At 41.6% G+C, this 18,163-nt stretch overlaps 1 protein-coding gene across 1 annotated transcript in view; it reads left to right on the top strand.

Moving 5' to 3' along the window:
• The window catches only part of LOC115143972 (rab11 family-interacting protein 3-like), a 104,513-nt gene that overhangs the window by 11,647 nt on the left and 74,703 nt on the right, over positions 1 to 18,163 (top strand). The window contains exons 2-3 of the mRNA XM_029684483.2: positions 2,137 to 2,230; positions 15,754 to 15,830. Of these exons, the coding sequence (XP_029540343.2) occupies positions 2,137 to 2,230; positions 15,754 to 15,830 (171 nt within the window). The remainder of the gene's footprint in view (positions 1 to 2,136; positions 2,231 to 15,753; positions 15,831 to 18,163) is intronic.

Genomic DNA, 18,163 nt, shown 5'->3' with positions numbered 1-18,163 from the left:
TCAAGAACTTCAAGGAGAGCGGTTCAATTGTTGTGAAGAAGGCTTCAGGGCGCCCAAGAAAGTCCAGCAAGCGCAAGGACCGTCTCCTAAAGTTGATTCAGCTGCGGGATCGGGGCACCACCAGTACAGAGCTTGGTCAGGAATGGCAGCAGGCAGGTGTGAGTGCATCTGCATGCACAGTGAGGCGAAGACTTTTGGAGGATAGCCTGGTGTCAAGAAGGGCAGCAAAGAAGCCACTTCTCTCCAGGAAAAACATCAGTGACAGACTGATAAGTACAGGGATTGGATGGCTGAGGACTGGGGTAAAGTAATTTTCTCTGATGAATCTCCTTTCTGATTGTTTGGGGCATCTGGAAAAAAGCTTGTCCGGAGAAGATAAGGTGAGCGCTACCATTAGTCCTTTTCCAGCATGACGGAGCACCTTGCCATAAGGCAAAAGTGATAACTAAGTGGCTCGGGGAACAAAACATTGATATTTTGGGTCCATGGCCAGGAAACTCCCCAGACCCTAATCCCATTGAGAACTTGTGGTCAATCCTCAAAAACCCACAAATAGGTAATTGACAACATGCCTGGGCGGATTGCAGAGGTCTTGAAAATGAATGCTCAACACTGCAAATATTGACTCTTTGCATCAACTTCATGTAATTGTCAATAAAAGCCTTTGACACTTATGAAATGCTTGTAATTATACTTCAGTATTCCATAGTAACATCTGACAAAAATATCTAAAGACACTGAAGCAGCAAACTTTATGGAAATTAATATTTGTGTCATTCTCAAATATTTTGGCCACGACTGTAAACTGTTAGAGATGGAGCTCACATTTTCTAAGCAGAATGACTGTTTGGATGTATGTAACCGATTCAAAAGTGCAGAACAGGAATGCCTATTGAAAAAATGCAAAAACCAGTCAGGGTTGTACTTTGGTTTTGTGTCATCTATTCTCATGTTGAAGTTTCCTACCCTCCCAGCTTATTGTAAATGATACATGCATGGAATGACACCGTAATGAGTATGGGACATTTTTAATCGCAACATACCGCACTTGTATCTCTCATTTCTAGGAAAAGCCTGATCATATTCTGGGTTGCCAAGGGCGCCACGGTTAAAGCTCCAGGGAACGACTTTTAAACTTAACCCCCCAAAAATGTAAGAATTTGGGTCACAACTAGAAGTGATTCTTCTTCTGAGCCTATTCTTAAGAAACCAAAACAATGAAGTGCATTCCAAAAATTCCAAGACAATGTCTATAATGCTAAAAGGTCTATGCCAAATACATCATTGGGGTGTAAAGCACACACACTTGTTGGCCTATCTCCCTGGATACCACCTCACTTGTTGCCAGGTTACCCGGGGAATGGATGTGGGACATCAAATAAATGATTGATTGTACAGTGTCCTGTCATTTGAGTGCCGGGTTAGGTGCACACTGTGTCTTTGGTTATATAAATCTTTATTGCTGCAAGTTGGGCATTTCAAGTTGTGTAGCCAGGTTTAGTTTCTGTGTTTGTGTGTATGTTTTGCTTTATGTAGGCCTAGAAGTGTTGGCCTTGTGTTGAGGGAGGCGAGACTCTTGGAGCTCAACCCTGGTTACCTTGTCTGAGGACACTGCAACCCTGTAAAATTAAAGCACATATTTATATGTACATTTTATAAAAGAGTTAAGAAATCAATGTCTACATGTGCAGAAACAAATAACTTTTGTATTGGTTCCTATTGTCTCGTCTTGGTAAGAAACATACCAGTTGAAGTAGCCTAACCACAGAAGCCTCAGTGAGACAGTTTTGTGATTTTGACGATTTTCAAGGATGTTTTTACAGCCCTAGAAATGTTTCCATGACGTGACTGAGCTCAATGAAATATCAGTCGTTTTAGGTAGTTCATTTTCAGATGTACTCTGAGATAGCAAAGCCACAACCTTTTCAATTTGGATGCTGTCCCCTGTTTCTTAATTCAATTGGCTCAGTTTTACCCTGTGTGCTCATTGTCTGTTACATCACGTTCATTTGGACAGAATGCAATCTGATTTATTCATAAAGCATTCAGGCAACAAAGCTGATTTAATTATAGTGTGAAGTGAGCTTTATGATTGATGTGTTTGAAAGGTCTCTCATGGTTGTCTCTAAATTACAGGTGAAGGATCTGACCAAGTTTCTGGATCCTAGTGGGCTGGGGGTGATCAGCTTCGAGGACTTCTATCGAGGAATCACGGCCATCAGCAATGGAAGTGAGTCAGAGGATTTTCCTTTCGAAACTGGGATGACGATGATTGCCATCACATCATAGTTGGACTTTTATTTGGAAAATTAGGTGGATGTGCTCTGACTGACATGTCCCATTTTGTCCTATTGTCAACATGCCACTGGTGCGGCCCTTTGGAAAATCTACATTTTAAAAAGTAAAAAATATATATGCTGTGTTCAAATACTCATACTATCCACACTAACTGTACTATTTGTGTCGTGAATTGAATATATGGTCATATGCTTAATGGTCATAGTATGAATATAGTTAGTATGCCAAAAGTTCCCGGATGTCGTACTAAATTTGCCAAAATATGAAGTATACACGCAAAGGACACTATTTCTGTACTTTAGGGCCCATAATGCAATTCTTCAGGAAATGGTCGTGGCTTCACATCGTTTTCAGATTTGAAGAAAATGGCAGAAAATAGTCAAATGATAGTGGATACAAATTCATTGCTTTAACTAATTATGACAAATGTTAACAAAATGTTGAGCAATGTAATAAAGTAGTTCCTTTTCAAATAAGTTACCTTACATGTTATGTTGGCTGACAATTTGTTAGCTACGCTGTCCTTAAGAGCCACTTAGCATATCATTACAGCAGTATGTTGTACCTAACGTTAGTTGGCTACTTATACATCAAACTTGCCAGTATATTAACTATAGGCTAACTAACTACCCAATGTTTATTGACTTGATTATTCACATCATTCTTAGCTAAATGGTATAGTCTTTATGCGTTCTCAATGGACATTCGGGTGCTTTCATAAATTCGCTCATCTTAAATAAGCATGCCCCATTCAAAAAATGTAGAACCAGGAACAGATATAGCCCTTGGTTCACTCCAGACCTGACTGCCCTTGACCAGCACAAAAACTTCCTGTGGCGTACTGCATTAGCATCGGATAGCCCCCACGATATGTAACTTTTCAGGGAAGTTAGGAACCAATATACACAGGCAGTTAGGAAAGCTAAGGCTAGCTTTTTCAAACATAAATTTGCATCCTGTAGCACAAACTCAAAATAGTTCTCGGACACTGTAAAGTCTATGGAGAATAAGAACACCTCCTCCCAGCTGCCCACTGCACTGAGGCTAGGAAACACTGTCACAACCGATAAATCCACTATAATTGAGAATTTCAATAAGCATTTTTCTACAGCTGGCCATGCTTTCCACCTGCTATCCCTACCCCGGTCAACTGCTCTTCACCCAAATCCAGATAGCTGATGTTCTGAAAGAGCTGCAAAATCTGGACCCCTACAAATCAGCCGGGCTAGACAATCTGGACCCTCTCTTTCTAAAAGGATCTGCCGAAATTGTTGCAACCCCTATTACTAGCCTATTCAACCTCTCTTTCGTATCGTCTGAGATTCCCTAAGATTGGAAAGCTGCCGTGATCATCCCCCTCTTCAAAGGGGGAGACACTATAGACCCAAACTGCTACAGACCTATATCTATCCTAACCTGCCTTTCTAAGATCTTCGAAAGCCAAGTTAACAAACAGATTACTGACCATTTCAAATCCCACCGTACCTTCTCTGCTATAGCAATCTGGTTTCAGAGCTGGTCATGGGTGCACCTCATCCACTCTCAAGGTCCTAAACGATATCATAACCGCCATCGATAAGAGACATTACTGTACAGCCGTATTCATCGACCTGGCCAAGGCTTTCGATTCTGTCAATCACCACATTCTGAACTGCAGACTCAACAGCCTTCGTTTCTCAAATGACTGCCTCGCCTGGTTCACAAACTACTTCTCTGATTGAGCTCAGTGTGTCAAATCGGAGGTCCTGTTGTCCGGACCTCTGGCAGTCTCAATGGGGGTGCCACAGGGTTCAATTCTCGGGACGACTCTATTCTCTGTATACATCAATGATGTCGCTCTTGCTGCTGGTGATTCTCTGATCCATCTCTATGCAGACGACACCATTCTGTATACTTCTGGCCCTTCTTTGGACATTGTGTTAACAAACCTCCAGATGAGCTTCAATGCCATACAACTCTCCTTCCGTGGCCTTCAACTTCTCTTTAATGCAAGTAAAACTAAATGCATTCTCTTCAACCGATCGCTGCCCGCACCTGCCCACCTGTCCAGAATCACTACTTTGTACGGTTCTGACTTAGAATATGTGGACAACTACAAATACCTAGGTGTCTGGTTAGACTGTAAACTCTCCTTCCAGACTCACATTAAGCATCTCCAATCCAGAAATAAATGTAGAATCGGCTTCCTCTTACGCAAAAAAGCACCCTTCACTCATGTTACCAAACATACCCTCGTAAAACTGACCATCCTACCGATCCTCGACCTCGGCGATGTCATTTACAAATTAGCCTCCAACACTCTACTCAGCAAATTGGATGCAGTCTATCACAGTGCCATCTGTTTTGTCACCAATGCCCAATATACTACCGACAGGTCATCATCTACAAGTCTTTGCTAGGTATAGCCCCGCCTTATCTCAGCTCACTGGTCACCATAGCAGCATGCGCTCCAGCAGGTACAGTGGGGCAAAAAAGTATTTTCATCATAGGTACACTTCAACTATGACAGACAAAATGAGAAAAAAAATCCAGAAAATCACATTGTAGGATTTTTAATAAATTTATTTGCAAATTATGGTGGAAAATAAGTATTTGGTCAATAACAAAAGTTTATCTCAATACTTTGTTATATACCCTTTGTTGGCAATGACAGAGGTCAAATGTTTTCTGTAAGTCTTCACAAGGTTTTCACACACTGTTGCTGGTATTTTGGCCCATTCCTCCATGCAGATCTCCTCTAGAGCAGTGATGTTTTGGGGCTGTTGCTGGGCAACATGGACTTTCAACTCCCTCCAAAGATTTTCTTTGGGGTTGAGATCTGGAGACTGGCTAGGCCACTACAGGACCTTGAAATGCTTCTTACGAAGCCACTCCTTCGTTGCCCGGGCGGTGTGTTTGGGATCATTGTCATGCTGAAAGACCCAGCCACGTTTCATCTTCAATGCCCTTGCTGATGGAAGGATGTTTTCACTCAAAATCTCACGATACATGGCCCCATTCATTCTTTCCTTTACACGGATCAGTCGTCCTGGTTCCTTTGCAGAAAAACAGCCCCAAAGCATGATGTTTCCACCCCCATGCTTCACAGTAGGTATGGTGTTCTTTGGATGCAACTCAGTATTCTTTGTCCTCCAAGCACAACGAGTTGAGTTTTTACCAAAAAGTTATATTTTGGTTTCATCTGACCATATGACATTCTCCCAATCTTCCTCTGGATCATCCAAATGCTCACTAGCAAACTTCAGACGGGCCTGGACATGTACTGGCTTAAGCAGGGGGACACGTCTGGCACTGCAGGATTTGAGTCCCTTGCGGCGTAGTGTGTTACTGATGGTAGGCTTTGTTACTTTGGTCCCAGCAGGTCATTCACTAGGTCCCCCCGTGTGGTTCTAGGATTTTGGCTCACCGTTCTTGTGATAATTTTGACCCCACGGGGTGAGATCTTGCGTGGAGTCCCAGATCGAGGGAGATTATCAGTGGTCTTGTATGTCTTCTATTTCCTAATAATTGCTCCCACAGTTGATTTCTTCAAACCAAGCTGCTTACCTATTGCAGATTCAGTCTTCCCAGCCTGGTGCATGTCTACAATTTTGTTTCTGGTGTCCTTTGACAGCTCTTTGGTCTTGGCCATAGTGGAGTTTGGAGTGTGACTGTTTGAGGTTGTGGACAGGTCTTTTATACTGATAACAAGTTCAAACAGGTGCCATTAATACAGGTAACGAGTGGAGGACAGAGGAGAAGTTACAGGTCTGTGAGAGCCAGAAATCTTGATTGTTTGTAGGTGACAAAATACTTATTTCCCACCATAATTTGCAAATAAATTCATAAAAAAATCATACAATGTGATTCTCTGGATTTTTTCTTCTAATTCTGTCTATCATAGTTGAAGTGTACCTATGATGAAAATTACAGGCCTCTCTCATCTTTATAAGTGGGAGAACTTGCACAATTGGTGGCTGACTAAATACTTTTTTGCCCCACTGTATATCTCACTGGTCACCCCAAAGCCAATTCCTCCTTTGGTTGCCTTTCCTTCCAGTTCTCTGCTGCCAATGACTGGAACGAACTGCAAAAATCACTGAAGCTGGAGACTCATGTCTCCCTCACTAGCTTTAAGCACCAGCTAACATAGCAGCTCACAGATCACTGCACCTGTACATAGCCCATCTGTAAATAGCCCATCCAACTACCTCATCCCCTTACTGTATTTATTTATTTATCTTGCTCGTTTGCACCCCAGTATCTCTACTTGCACATTCATCTTCTGCACATCAATCACTCCAGTGTTTAATTGGTATATTATAATTACTTCGCCACCATGGCCTATTTATTGCCTTACCTCCCTTATCTTACCTCATTTGCACACACTGTATAGACTTTTTCTACTGTATTATTGACTGTATGTTTGTTATTCCATGTGTAACTCTGTGTTGTTGTATGTGTCGAACTGCTTTGCTTTATCTTGGCAAGGTCACAGTTGTAATTGAGAACTTGTTCTCAACTAGCCTACCTGGTTAAATAAAGGTGAAATACATTTTTTTATAAAAATAATTATCTACTCCGATTTCAGAGCACTCTCGTCTGAGTTTACCAGAGCAGAATAATGAATTTATGGGCACTCAACACCGGTTGAATTTGGTCAGTGACAGTTACCATTGGCAGAAAAAGCTAAATTTAAATTGTTGCCAGCAACACAGTTAGTCATAGTTAGTCATGGATAACATGAAAACTGCTAACAGAAAGCTGGATAAGATGAAAACTGCCTAACCAGCTCTTCTAGGGCGAGGAAAATGGTCAGAGTGGTCACTCTCATTTGTGTCTGGAAGTAGCTAGCAAGCTAGCCAACGTTAGCTTGGGTGCTTGATTGCTATTGTAAGGTCAGAACGCTCAAATCAACCCTACTTCTCGGCCCAAGCGCCCAGTGTGCATTCCGAGAGCGATACGCTCTGAATTTACAAACGGACAATCTGACAACTCTGAATTTACGAGCGCACTCTGGCACTCCAGATTGAATTTAGGAACACACCCGAAGTCGTAAAATGTCTAACTAGTAATTTAACTAGCTAGCAAGAGGATGCATAACAACAGCATCAACTTCCAGTAGACCGGCAGAGGTAGTATACTAAAATGAACTAATAGTATATAGTATGTAGTATACAGTATGTCTGAAAGATTATTGGAATCTTTGTGGGTAGCTGGACAGGTAGGATGACTGACAGTGAAGGTGAACAGGTGGTCACGTGTCAGGTGACAGAGGAATGGATGAGACTGAGGCAGGAATTCCTTTAACCATAAAGTGGTATATTTACTGAGTAGTCTGTGCTGCATCACAAAGGAAACAAGTAACATGTATCCAATCAAATTCATAATCAAAGATCAAATCATATCATTCATTATTAACATAATTTAGGGAATTCAACAGTCCTGTTCATGAAGAAGTCAATAGTAATCATCCGCGAGTCATTTAGGCTCGTAACTATTTATCATAAATCATGAAAGAATAAACAGTGAATACAATACAATCCCCATTATCAAAGTCGATCAGTTAGCAAACAATGACATTTCTCATTTCACTCTTTCAATTGTCTTCATGTGTCCATATAATTAATTTCAATACACATGAACCATATCGATTGCATAATTGGCCTATGAGGAGCCGTAGGGCCGTGATCATTGACAATTCAAACCTATTGTGTAATGTAAAGCTGCGCTCCATGCTGCGCTCCTCCAAGCTGCGCTCCTCCAAGCTGCGCTCCGCGGTAATAACTATTAACAATAACTGATGGCCCATCTCCGGATTGCAACAGACAGTTCAGAAAGGTAACAGAGTCGGTGGACTTACGTGGATTCATGGACGCACAGAACTTCTGGATGAGATGGAGTTAAGGAAGAGAAAGCAGCGAGATCAGGCGATGGCAATTTCCTCCTTTTATGGAGTTGAGATCTGTCTGACATTTCCACCTGATCTAATTAAAGCGCCCCTGGCCCAGCTGAGTAAATGGCAATGAATTAAAGGATTATTCCACCAACTCCATGGGCCTTTTCTACAATGTCAGTATGGCTTTTCAAACACAGCTATCGCCTACACCATCACAATAAATCCAGGATTTATTTTAGACAGGTCTAAAGAAACATGAAATTGAGAAAATGTAGCCTATTTCAGAAGAACAGAATTGCATACTTCAAATTTTATTTGTCACATACACATGGTTAGCAGATGTTAATGTGAGTGCAGCGAAATGCTTGTGCTTCTAATTCCGACCATGCAGTAATATCTAACAAGTAATCTAACAATTTCACAACAACTACCTTATACACACAAGTGTAAAGGAATGAATAAGAATATGTACATAAAAATATATAAATGAGTGGTGGCCGAGCGGCATAGGCAAGATGCAGTAGATGGTATAGAGTACAGTATATACATATGTGATGAGTAATGTAGGGTATGTAAACATTATATAAAGTGGCATTGTTTAAAGTGGCTAGTGATACATTTATTACATCAATTTTTCATTATTAAAGTGGCTAGCGATGAGTCAGTATGTTGGCAGCAGCCACTCAATGTTAGTGATGGCTGTTTAACAGTCTGATGGCCTTGAGATAGAAGCTGTTTTTCAGTCTCTCGGTCCCTGCTTTGATGCACCTGCACTGACCTCGCCTTCTGGATGATAGCGGGGTGAACAGACAGTGACTCGGGTGGTTGTTGTCCTAGATTATCTTGTTGGCCTTCCTGTGACATCGGGTGGTGTAGGTGTCCTGGAGGGCAGGTAGTTTGCCCCCGGTGATGCGTTGTGCAGACCTCACTACTCTCTGGAGAGCCTTACGGTTGTGGGCGGAGCAGTTGCCGTACCAGGTGGTGATACAGCCTGACAGTATGCTCTCAATTGTGCATCTGTAAAAGTTTGTGAGAGTTTTAGGTGACAAGCCAAATTTCTTCAGCCCCCAAAGGACATCCAGCCAACTTGACACCAGAGTATGTGAGTGGAGCGTAGTAAGCGCGTAGCAGAGCGTGCCTAATTTTACTAGAGAGCGGAGCAAGTTTCCAAACGTTTCAGCCTTCTCGCCTGTTCTAATTTAGCTCCAGTAGCACTCATTCCACGAGCTCAGGGCATGCCCGGCCCAGCATGCATTTGTAGGCTACTTGTGTGCTGCTATAGCCCCTTGCTTTTGCTATAGTCATGGAGGTCTCTAAATATTTTCATAAAGAACTGATAAAAAAAATATAGGCGCAAAATCAAGGTGACTTACAAAGATGAGGACCAAGAGAGGGAGTGCGGTGATGTAAAATCCACAACTAAAGAATCATTGTGGGATCTGAAAAGACACGTATCCCGAAAGGATGATGGTGTACTACGTGCACATGCTAACAGAAAGGAATGAGGTGGGTAGCTAGCTAAGTGTGTCATTGTAACAAAGTATTTCTAAACAAAAAATCCGATCTCTTAAAGTTTTGTTAATTTTCGTTCTATTATCTATACAATAGGCTAACTAGCATTGAATCTGGCCCAATATGCCTGAAGGAACATTCTTTTTTGATAGGATTATTTTGCATAAAAATAATAGGCCTACCTAAGAAAAAGAAAAACTCCATATCCCTGCCCAACCTTGCAAGAGACAGAGTCAATGTGCGGGGGCACCGGTTAGTCGGGCTAATTGATGTAATATGTACATGTAGGTCTAGTTAAAGTGACTATGCATAGATGATAAACAGAGAGTAGCAGCAGTGTAAAAAAGGGGGTTGGCGGGACACAATAGTCCAGGTAGCCATTTGATTGCCTGTTCAGGAGTCTCATGCCTTGGGGGTAAAAGCTGCTGAGAAGCCACAGACTTTGGCCAAACTCGTGTTACTAAAAGTTAATTCAAAGGCACTGTAGACAGATGCTAATTAGGCATTTTTTTGTATTTAATTCTAAGTAAGTCACAGCAAATATGCACAATTTATAGACTAATGATTTAATACAACAACATTTTTAAATGATCCTGCCAGCCTAGTGTTTTGCACTCACATATTTTGCCAGGTAAATTGCCTGAGAACATGTTCTCATTTACAGCAACGACCTAAGGGAATAGTTACAGGAATGAGCAAATTGGGGATGATTAGGTTGCCATGATGGTGTGAAGGCCAGATTGGGAATTTAGCCAGGACACCGGGGTTAGCACCCCTACAATAAGTGCCATGGGAGCTTTAGTGACCACAGAGAGTCAGGACACCTGTTTAAACATCCCATCCGAAAAACAGAACCCTACACAGGGCAATGTCCCCAAACACTGGAATATTATTTTAGACCGGGGGAAAGGGTGCCTCCTACTGGCCCCCCAACACCACTTTCAGCAACATCTAGTCTCCCATCCAGGGACTGACCAGACTAACCCTACTTAGCTTCAGAAGCAAGCCAGGAGTGGAATGCAGGGTGGTATGCTGCTGGTCCCATGCTTCACAATATATTTAGTTGTAGACTATAGAATTTAAATAATAGGCTCCTTCTTAGGCTACCTGTCTAGCTCCTGACCTATTTAGTGTTCCTGTGCTGTTTAACACATGTAGCCTATTTGAAATGAGTGCTTTTTTACAGTCACCTTTTCATGTTTATTCAAATACTTTGTATTCCAATCATATGGTTTGTTTTCAATACTTCAAAACCAAATGGTTTGTCCAGGTAGTCACAAAAATAGGTGGGTGTTAAATGGGGATTTTAATTAATTGAGCAAATTTTGAGCGGCAGTTTTATTTCCTGTGAGCGAGGAGGGGTTTTTAGCGGCGCAGTTGGAAAGGATGTGGAGTGAGGAGCGAAATTTCCAACAGCTCAACTCTGCTCAGATATACTCTGCTTGACAGAACTGTGGGAAGCAGTGGAGTCAACATGGCCCAGCATCCCTGTTGAATGCTTTCGAGAGTCCATACCCTGGCGAATTGAGGCTGTTCTGAGGGAAAAAAGGGTGGGATACTCAATATTAGGAAGGTGTTCCTAATGTTTCGTATACTTGTGTATACTTTTAAAGTTTGCACTTGTAATAAAAAAGCTGAAATCCTTTTTTTATTCACTTGGCTTAAACACAATGCAGCCTATTTTTCATTCTTTCATTCTGTGATATTCAAAGTCGGGGTTGCTAAAATTATAATACTTTTTAATTTTTTTATTTACCAAAAATTAAGAATCCATATTATTGTATTGGACAATATAAAAACGTTTTTGAGAAAGATAATTTGAAAAATGAGATTCCTTAAACCCAGAAAATGTATATGTTGGCTTCTTTTCATTTTGATAATTATTTTCATTGTGGTTATTTGTTGAAAATATAAGGTTGTGTCCAGGGGCGAAAATCTGATATCAACTTTGGAGGGGACAATTACATGAAATTTTCTCAAGAGCAATTCCTGAGGGAGACACCAAAAGTAGTGCTGTAACACATAGCCTATGTTGTAATATGTTAAATGTATATTGAGGAACCATAATTACTACTACTGGATAATTGATAGGTACAGTAGTTAAATGAAGTGTTGTTCCAACTTGTTAAAATGTTTAAATCATTATAATAATACTACTACTAATAATAGTTATAGCAGTGTTCCTTATCAGTCCAGTATGTATGCAGGTATTTGTATTTACAACCAGCAATACCAAGCAAGGCCTGTAGGTGGTAATGGTACTGTACACTGTATGGGTGCAGGTTTCATAAATACAATGAACATGGTGCGATCTCATCTCAAAGAATCTCCATTGAGAACCATCACAAAGTTGGTCCACGCACTGAACTGACGTTTTTATTGAACTTTTTCTGATTCATTTATATAGTCATTAAATATGTGCCACTGGTTTGAGTCTATTACAACATCTTTACAAGAACAAAACACTCAGAATAAGTACAGTTCTAAAAGCAAGATAACTACTTAAATGAAAAACCCAAACAAATCAACCAAAATATCCTTCAGAAATACTTAGTTATTGTTCAATCAGTGTCTCAACTCTTCAAACAACAGCTATGGACAAGTATGTCACACAAAGTATGCAATTTTAAATAAAATACAATAAATAATTAGTCAGTGTACTGTTATGTACTAAAAACTACTAAACAAAATAACAAATATCATACTATACACCAGGGGTTCTCAAACAGGGTAGGTGGACCCCTAGGGGTCCCTGGTGTAATGGCAAGGGGTCCATGAAATAAAAAAGTGTAATGAACGTATTCAGCAGCACAAGGATTCCACTAACTTTACATATAATATAGAGGGGGTGGAGGTCCCTGAGGACCACTCAAAACCTTGCCTGCCTTTCCTCAAAATATGCAGGGGTTCCAGTACTCAAAAAAGGTTGAGAACCACTGCTATACACACTACTGAACAAAAGAACCGAACCTATGTTTGAGGGTTTCAATGGATCCAACAAATTGCTGGCAGATATTTTCCCTCAAGACTGTCCAGCCTGTCTTTATGTACATTACAGACAAAATTCTGATCAGCACCTCAACTTGGTCAACCAACCCCCGCACCTCCACTGGAAGCCTCCTGAGGACCTCTGCTGCCTCTCAACTGCTGCTACAGGGGTATTTGTTGCGAAAGAGAGGCAACTGCACTGAAAGATAATCTATTTTCAGCTCAGGGTACTGATCTAGAGACTCATCCAACTCCCCCATGAGAAGCACTCTTTCCAACTTTTACAGAATGTTTAGACTGTCCTGGTCAAAACGGTCGCCAAACTGAACCTCCACACCATCCAACACTTAAAAAAATTCTGCCCGATAGTGATCCACTGCTTTGCCAGTAAATTGTCTTGTGTGTCTCAATGGATTCAATCAATGTTGTTGCTTTCTCATACAGTGCAAGGTAGCTTTCGTCATTTCTGCTGTTTACCCCACGCGTTGGATAACTGGACACGGATTGGATTCAGCTGATGTGCTGTTACAGTTACACAGTGGCGGTGAGTTTGGCAGTTTTGATGTGCTGTTACAGTTACACAGTGGCGGTGAGTTTGGCAGTTTTGATGTGCTGTTACAGTTACACAGTGGCGGTGGGTTTGGCAGTTTTGATGTGCTGTTACAGTTACACAGTGGCGGTGAGTTTGTCAGTTTTGATGTGCTGTTACAGTTACACAGTGGCGGTGGGTTTGGCAGTTTTGATGTGCTTTTACAGTTAGACAGTGGCGGTGAGTTTGGCAGTTTTGATGTGCTAAATCCTGCACTAATGAAGGCAGCATCTGCTCTTTGGCCAATAGATGGCTGGCTTGAAAACCCTTGACTACAGTGAAAACAACACTCCTTTTATTGATGGATTATAATGTAGCCAGGGGATATCGCAAAACCATCTCTCTTGAAACGTCAACACTCTGTTGGCAAGAGTTTGCGGTTCTAAAACTTATGGGTGTGGCTGATATGGTTTTGTGCCATCACTGAGGTAACTGGACAATGCTGTGCCACTGTCCCCTATACTGGTGCTGCTGGCAACAAGGTTGACACCTGGTCCTGCCGTGGCTGTGCCACTGTCCCCTATACTGGTGCAGCTGGCAACAAGGTTGACACCTGGTCCTGCCGTGGCTGTGCCACTGTCCCCTATACTGGTGCAGCTGGCAACAAGGTTGACACCTGGTCCTGCCGTGGCTGTGCCACTGTCCCCTATACTGGTGCAGCTGGCAACAAGGTTGACACCTGGTCCTTGTGGCTGTGCCACTGTCCCCTATACTGGTGCTGCTGGCAACAAGGTTGACACCTGGTCCTGCCGTGGCTGTGACACTGTCCTCTGAAGTCTCTCTCCTTGGCTCTTTCCCTTTCACCACCCTCACTGCCTCACAGTCTGTCTCCAAGAAAATAAATAAGGTGTTTGCCGTACTCCTAACTACCAGTACCCAAAACTACACAATTAATCACAACAGCAATACCATTGCCTTAAACAAATCTTAGTTCAGTCACCAGTTTAAGTTGAGAGTGGGGGTATCCATGGCATTTTCCAATTATGTCCCTATTTTACAAGTAAAACAAATGTAGAAACTTTCATAATGTTGCCAAACAAAGACTCAACAAACTTACCTGAGACTCCCTGTCTCTGCCAGTCTGTCCCTGCCCATCTGTCCCCAGCTCTGCTGTCTGTGTGCCCTATGTTGCCTGATCTGCCTAATGACATCATTGTGAAACGTTTCCATTAGCATTTCACTTCTTTCTAATGAACATTTGATCAACTAGTGTTAGGCTACTAGGGTTCTTGCTTTGCGTTTTGGTGTACTGAAAAATACTCTGATGTCTGTCTTTTTACTTTTTTCTGACATTTTTCTACCTGGCAGGCAGGCTGGCTAGCTACGCCCACACACAGTGTGTAGGTTATTTATAGTAGGAGATGGGCTTCCATCATCTTATCTTCTATAATTCTATATGGGCTTCGATCTAAAAGGTAGCTAGAAAATGTGAAACGGATTGCAGTGGCAAGAGTTGACAGCTGTATGAGTTCACCATTTACACAACATATGCTGCAACCTTTTGTAATTTTAATGTAGTTTGTTTCATATTGGCTGGCTTCCAACAATAGCTGAATTTGCAAAGCTATCGAGCACCAATTCCGTTTCTGTGGTGTTTGCTATAATCTTTACTATTGTCAGTTTACTCCAAGATCAGCACACGTGCTTCAAAGTCCCATAGCGACAATTTAGTTTTTGCAACGAGACCATTAAAGATATTTAAGACAATGGTAGAAGAGAGTGTAGTTCTGTTCAGTTGGGAGTTCAATTTATCGCTAACCTTATCACAGGGACTTTGAAGCACTACAGCTGCATGTTGATCCTGGAATAAACTGACGATAGCAAAGATTCCATCTTTGACGACGTCACATAAATGGAATAGGTACTAGCTAGCTTAATAGTTAATGTTTGCCCGCTAGCTCTGCAAATTCAGCTAGTGTGTGTGTAAACCCTGCCAAAAACAAAAACATTGCTATGGCGCGATTGACTGGATTAACCTCACGTCAATTACGTGCATTGAGTGCCTTTCAGAAAGTAGATACAACCCCTCTGTTACCTGCCAGATAAGGAACTGGCAGTGGATCAAACCATTGTGAGGCAAAGGGCGGGGGGTCGCAATCTTTTGAAACTTAAAACGCTCTATTAAGTGTATATAATCAGCACAAGTGCTTTCATTGCGTATTATTAATATTATTGAAATTACATAGTTATGTTTACAGTGATATATTGGGGGGGACAAATCATACTTTTCCCAGGATGTCATAAGGTGAATGCACCAATTTGTAAGTCGCTCTGGATAAGAGCGTCTGCTAAATGACTTAAATGTAATGTAAATGTAGGATGGAGGGGTCGTGTGTCCCCCGTCCCCCCTAGGATTTCCGCCTATGGTTGTGTCATTAGATTTGGAGTGTTGTCACAAGACAAAAAATGTGAATACCACTGCACTAACTTAAATCTTTGTTTACTTTGAGTTGACCCTATTTACTCTGCTTACTGTATGTGTTTGCAGGTACAGAGCCCCAGCTCTACGATGTGCACTTCAGCCCAGGGGACGGAGCAGTGGGCTGCCCAGAGGAGTACGATGAGGTAGGTGATGTCATTGGATATCAGCGCAGTTATTGGTTACATTACAGTTACTGCTGGAAATATGACCACTCAACACATACATTATAATAGCAGTGTGACTGCACAGAATATCAATGAACCCCCTACATAAAGCAGCATGATATGGGCCAGGGTGGTCTAATGTGAATGAGCAGTCCTGTATAGTGGTATAGCATGGTATACCACTGTGACTGCCCATTTGTAATATATTATGACCTTGTGTGGTCCAGTTGTGCTGTTACCATTGTCCCTTTGCATACAGAGTTCCTGGGCTGAACTCTCTGCGCCCTCACTCATTCCACAGTAATCAGCGAGTGGCCAGAAAAGCTATCATTACCACTCTGTGAATATTCCGCATGCTGAACATTACGGTTTGGCACAGGGTCCAATGACATCTGGCAGAATTTTCACATCGTATTTTTCTTTCGACCAAATATTGAATGGTTAGAGTCTGGTCACATATACACATGTATTCTATTATGTTTTTTCAGCTGCGGTGAGCATATCTGAAATTATTGGCTCATCTCGTGCGTGGACTTTGACTATTTATTAAATCTTTCTGCTGCCTCCACAAGATTAAACCTTTTCTTTCGACTGTTATTTCATCAGTTTGCTTCGATCACTCTAGTATGAGTGCACTGTATGGTGTCTAATAGTACACGCAAAACACCCGTCTCAACGTCAACAGTAAAGAGGCGACTCCGGGATGCTGGCCTGCTAGGCAGAGTTGCAAAGAAAAAGCCATATCTCAGACTGGCCAATAAAAAGAAAAGATTAAGATGGGCAAAAGAACACAGACACTGGACAGAGGAACTCTGCCTAGAAGGCCAGCATCCCGGAGTCGCCTCTTCACTGTTGACGTTGAGACTGGTGTTTTGCGGGTACTATTTAATGAGGCTGCCAGTTGAGGACTTTGCGTCTGTTCCTCAAACTAGACACTAATGTACTTGTCCTCTTGCTCAGATGTGCATCAGGGCCTCCCACTCCTCTTTCTATTCTGGTTAGAGCCAGTTTGCTCTGTTCTGTGAAGGGAGTAGTACTCAGCGTTGTACGAGATCTTCAGTTTCTTGGCAATTTCTCTCATGGAATAGCCTTAATTTCTCAGAACAAGAATAGACATGAGTTTCAGAAGAAAGTTATTTGTTTCTGGCCAGATTGAGCCTGTAATTGAACCCACAAATGCTGATGCTACAGATACTCAACTAGTCTAAAGAAGGCCAGTTTTATTGCTTCTTCAATCAGCACTACAGTTTTCAGCTGTGCTAACATAATTGCAAAAGGGTTTTCTAATGATCAGTTAGCCTTTTAAAATTATAAACATGGATTAGCTAACACAACGTGCCATTGGAACACAGGTGTGATGGTTGCTGATATTGGGCCTCTGTACACCTATGTAGATATTCCATAAAAAATCAGCCGTTTCCAGCTACAATAGCTGCAATAGTCCAGCTACAATAGACATTAACAATGTCTACACTGTATTTCTGATCTATTTGATGTTATTGTAATGGACAAATAGCTTTTCTTTCAATAACAAGGACATTTCTAAGTGACCCCAAACTTTTGAACTGTAGTACATGCATATATATACACATACATACAGTGGAGAGAACAAGTATTTGATACACTGCCGATTTTGCAGGTTTTCCTACTTACAAAGCATGTAGAGGTCTGTAATTTTTATCACAGGGACACTTCAACTGTGAGAGACGGAATCTAATACAAAAATCCAGTAAATCACATTGTATGATTTTTAAGTAATTCATTTGCATTTTATTGCATGACATACATTGGGGCAAAAAAGTATGTAGTCAGCCACCAATTGTGCAAGTTCTCCCACTTAAAAAGATGAGAGAGGCCGGTCATTTTCATCATAGGTACACTTCAAATATGACAGGCAAAATGAGAAGAAAAAATCCAGAAAATCACATTGTAGGATTTTTAATGAATTTATTTGCAAATTATGGTGGGAAATAAGTATTTGGTCAATAACAAAAGTTTATCTCAATACTTTGTTATATACCCTTTGTTGGCAATGACAGAGGTCAAACGTTTTCTGTAAGTCTTCACAAGGTTTTCACACACTGTTGCTGGTATTTTGGCCCATTCCTCCATGCAGATCTCCTCTAGAGCAGTGATGTTTTGGGGCTGTTGCTGGGCAACATGGACTTTCAACTCCCTCCAAAGATTTTCTTTGGGGTTGAGATCTGGAGACTGGCTAGGCCACTCCAGGACCTTGAAATGCTTCTTACGAAGCCACTACTTCGTTGCCCGGGCGGTGTGTTTGGGATCATTTTCATGCTGAAAGACCCAGC

Source organism: Oncorhynchus nerka, linkage group LG16 (genome assembly GCF_034236695.1).
Source record: "Oncorhynchus nerka isolate Pitt River linkage group LG16, Oner_Uvic_2.0, whole genome shotgun sequence".
Taxonomy (NCBI): Eukaryota; Metazoa; Chordata; class Actinopteri; order Salmoniformes; family Salmonidae; genus Oncorhynchus; species Oncorhynchus nerka.
Note: the sequence above shows the minus strand (reverse complement) of the source record. Positions and strands in the feature narration are given on the sequence as shown.